The 2,743-nt window shown below is 30.3% G+C and overlaps 1 protein-coding gene across 1 annotated transcript; it reads left to right on the plus strand.

The window, feature by feature from the left end:
- The first annotated feature begins 559 nt into the window (after nucleotides 1–559).
- On the plus strand, nucleotides 560–1,968 carry LOC119684211. Its single transcript, XM_038098203.1, has 4 exons — nucleotides 560–667; nucleotides 742–1,400; nucleotides 1,470–1,670; nucleotides 1,727–1,968. Exons 2-4 carry the CDS (start codon nucleotides 882–884, stop codon nucleotides 1,898–1,900), a joined length of 894 nt encoding a protein of 297 aa, XP_037954131.1. The 5' UTR covers nucleotides 560–667; nucleotides 742–881; the 3' UTR covers nucleotides 1,901–1,968.
- Nucleotides 1,969–2,743: the final 775 nt, after the last annotated feature.

A 2,743-nucleotide genomic window follows, 5' to 3' on the forward strand; every position in this document is an offset into this window, starting at 1 on the left:
CATTACTGTACATTATTTGCATGTTTAATATAATATTTATTGAATTAATAAATAAAAAAAGTGTTAAAACGCAACGTTCACTCCGCACATCCTTAAAATAGCAGATCTAATGTCAAGGACACTTGGCGCGCATTTGACAGATGATAGCTTTTTTAAAAATTCTGTTCATTTATGCGTTTTTATTATTTATTAAAAAACAAATATATTTAAAATTAAACCAATATATATATATATACGATAAAAACCGGTATTATGGCGTACCTTGTCTGTCCGTCCTTAAGGTCCCTTTAATACATACATACACATTCGTTACATACAAATGTATTTATGTTGTTGCATTCAATAATTATCGTATGCACTCAATAATTTAGTTTAAAATTAGAATTTTGTTAAATGTAATTGCAAACTTATGATTTTATAAAGTGTTACAGCGAAGTTAAACAAGTCCTGTTTGCTTATTTCAAATCAAGCGATTATTATTCGTTTTATATACATAAATATTTCATAGTTAATCAAAAAGATATGTAATAACTACTATTATACTGTATTGCTCATACTTCTATATCTATAGAGGATTCTGGCCAAAGTATTATATCTGACCCTTTTGAGGAAGCAACAAGATTACTAATCAGTTGGAATTTACCTCATTTGTGCCAAACATTTAGAGGTAAGCTATTTTTGTACTATATTTTATTCGGATTTCTTTAAATGTCCATATTATGCATTTTTGTTTTTTAATAGAACAAGAAGTTTGTATAAATGCGTTAAGAGATATAACAGACGACGACATATATGAACTTATACCTAAAATAGGGCCACGTTCAATATTTCGCGCACGTTTACAGGAATGGCGAGAACAACAGACAACAATTTATGATAACATGAAAACAGCTCATGAAGAAGAAGTCTATCATAGAACACGACAATATGTGGAAGAACATCCTGCATCAACAAATTCAAATCAGCCACCTCAAATTCTTATAGAGTCACCACAACAACTTTATCATCAACATCATAATACAGAAGATATGAATACATCAGCGAATATTGAAATCTCTGTAAGTCCAACAACTGCACATTCCATAGACTCTGGTATTAAAATTGAAACGATTGAATTGTCAGAGGAAGAGTGGCATGATATCGGTATCGTAAAAATACCAGAAAACAATATCTCAAGTATAGTGAATGAAAGGGGAACAACACCAGCAAGCATATGTTATAGTGATTGCGACACTCTAATGAATGTGCCCAATCATACTGCAGATAAGACTCTTGAACCTATGCAAGGCAATTTAAATTCTTCACAAGAAATGTCTGAGTTATCCGACAGTTTTGATGAATCATACAATGGTTCCTGGCACGAAACTAAAGACTTGAAGAAACACAGACACTTAAACTTGGTAGGTGCTAAATTTATACTTTTTTCGAAGTACTGTGAAAGGAATATATTACATCTTGTTACATTACAGAACGTTTTTAATATTCTACAAAGTGATTACATAACTAAAAATATCGTAAGCTCAAAGCATAAAAGTCTTTATAGAAAAGAACGGAGTTTAGTTGTAGAGGCAATTGTTTCATTTGTAATAGACAAACAAATTCGCTTACTGGCATGTTGCTTTCCATTTATTACTGAACAAATTTTAAAGATATTTCCTAAAGAAAAATTTGTGAGTATTTAGCCAAATATTAAATATATACGCCTAAATTAATTTTTTTTTTTTAGAAAACTTACTTTAATCAAACTATACCATCTCGTACCGCAGGATTACTTGTAACAAAATATAGGAGAGAATCACTTTTACTGCGTAAAATAGGCATAAAACGTTATCAAGAAAGAAACCGTACAGCTCCTGCATGGTTACAGAGTTTACCCAATATAAGTAATAACAAGAAATAGAATACTAGTATAAGTTGATTAATATATAAAATTTTTTTTAATAGTAAATGACTAATTTTTTGTATTAAATAATTTGTAATTAAGAAGTAGTATTTTATGTTTAGTATATTAAGTATATTATGCGAATACAAGAAACATTTTATTATATACCTACCTTAACCATAAGTGCTGAAGTTCTTTCTGATGTATTATAAAACTGTGAAACTGTGTATATTAGACGTACTGTTTGCAAAAGGCCCAATATAGAAGATTTCATGCTTACCTGCAAAATTAAATCATTCTAAAAAAATTAAACTAAATTTGAGAATTCACGTATTTACTGGATCATCTAAATATAATGAGTGACAACACGTTTCCATCGCTTGTATGAACTTAGAATTGTCTCGAGCTTCATTGTAGCAAAATGTTATCTTACAGTCAGTTTCTTTCCAAATTTTAATAGTTTTTGAACCAGCAAATACAAGACAATTAAGTGTATACTGCACTTCCTTTTCTTGCAAGTGAGCCAATAATTGTGAAAATTGTGCACCACGTTTTTTCCAATATTCTAATTCATCTTGTGGACCACTTGAATCATTTTCTTTACGTAATTGTTCACTTTCTCCAAGTATTTTCATAATACTCTTTATCCAATTATTTAAGCGCTCTTCTAACTGAGTGCAAAATTCTTGATTTTTAGATAAATCTTTTACTTCTGCAACATCCTCAACCTTTTCAAACAGATCAAGACCATCCGCAAATATATTGACGTGATCACACACTTGTTCACAGACACGCAAAGCACTGCAAAATGAACGCAGTCCCGGTAAAAGTTGTCCTTTTATTAGACCGCAACTTAGATCT

This window comes from Teleopsis dalmanni, chromosome 2, assembly GCF_002237135.1.
Source record: "Teleopsis dalmanni isolate 2A chromosome 2, ASM223713v2, whole genome shotgun sequence".
In the NCBI taxonomy this organism is placed as follows: domain Eukaryota; kingdom Metazoa; phylum Arthropoda; class Insecta; order Diptera; family Diopsidae; genus Teleopsis; species Teleopsis dalmanni.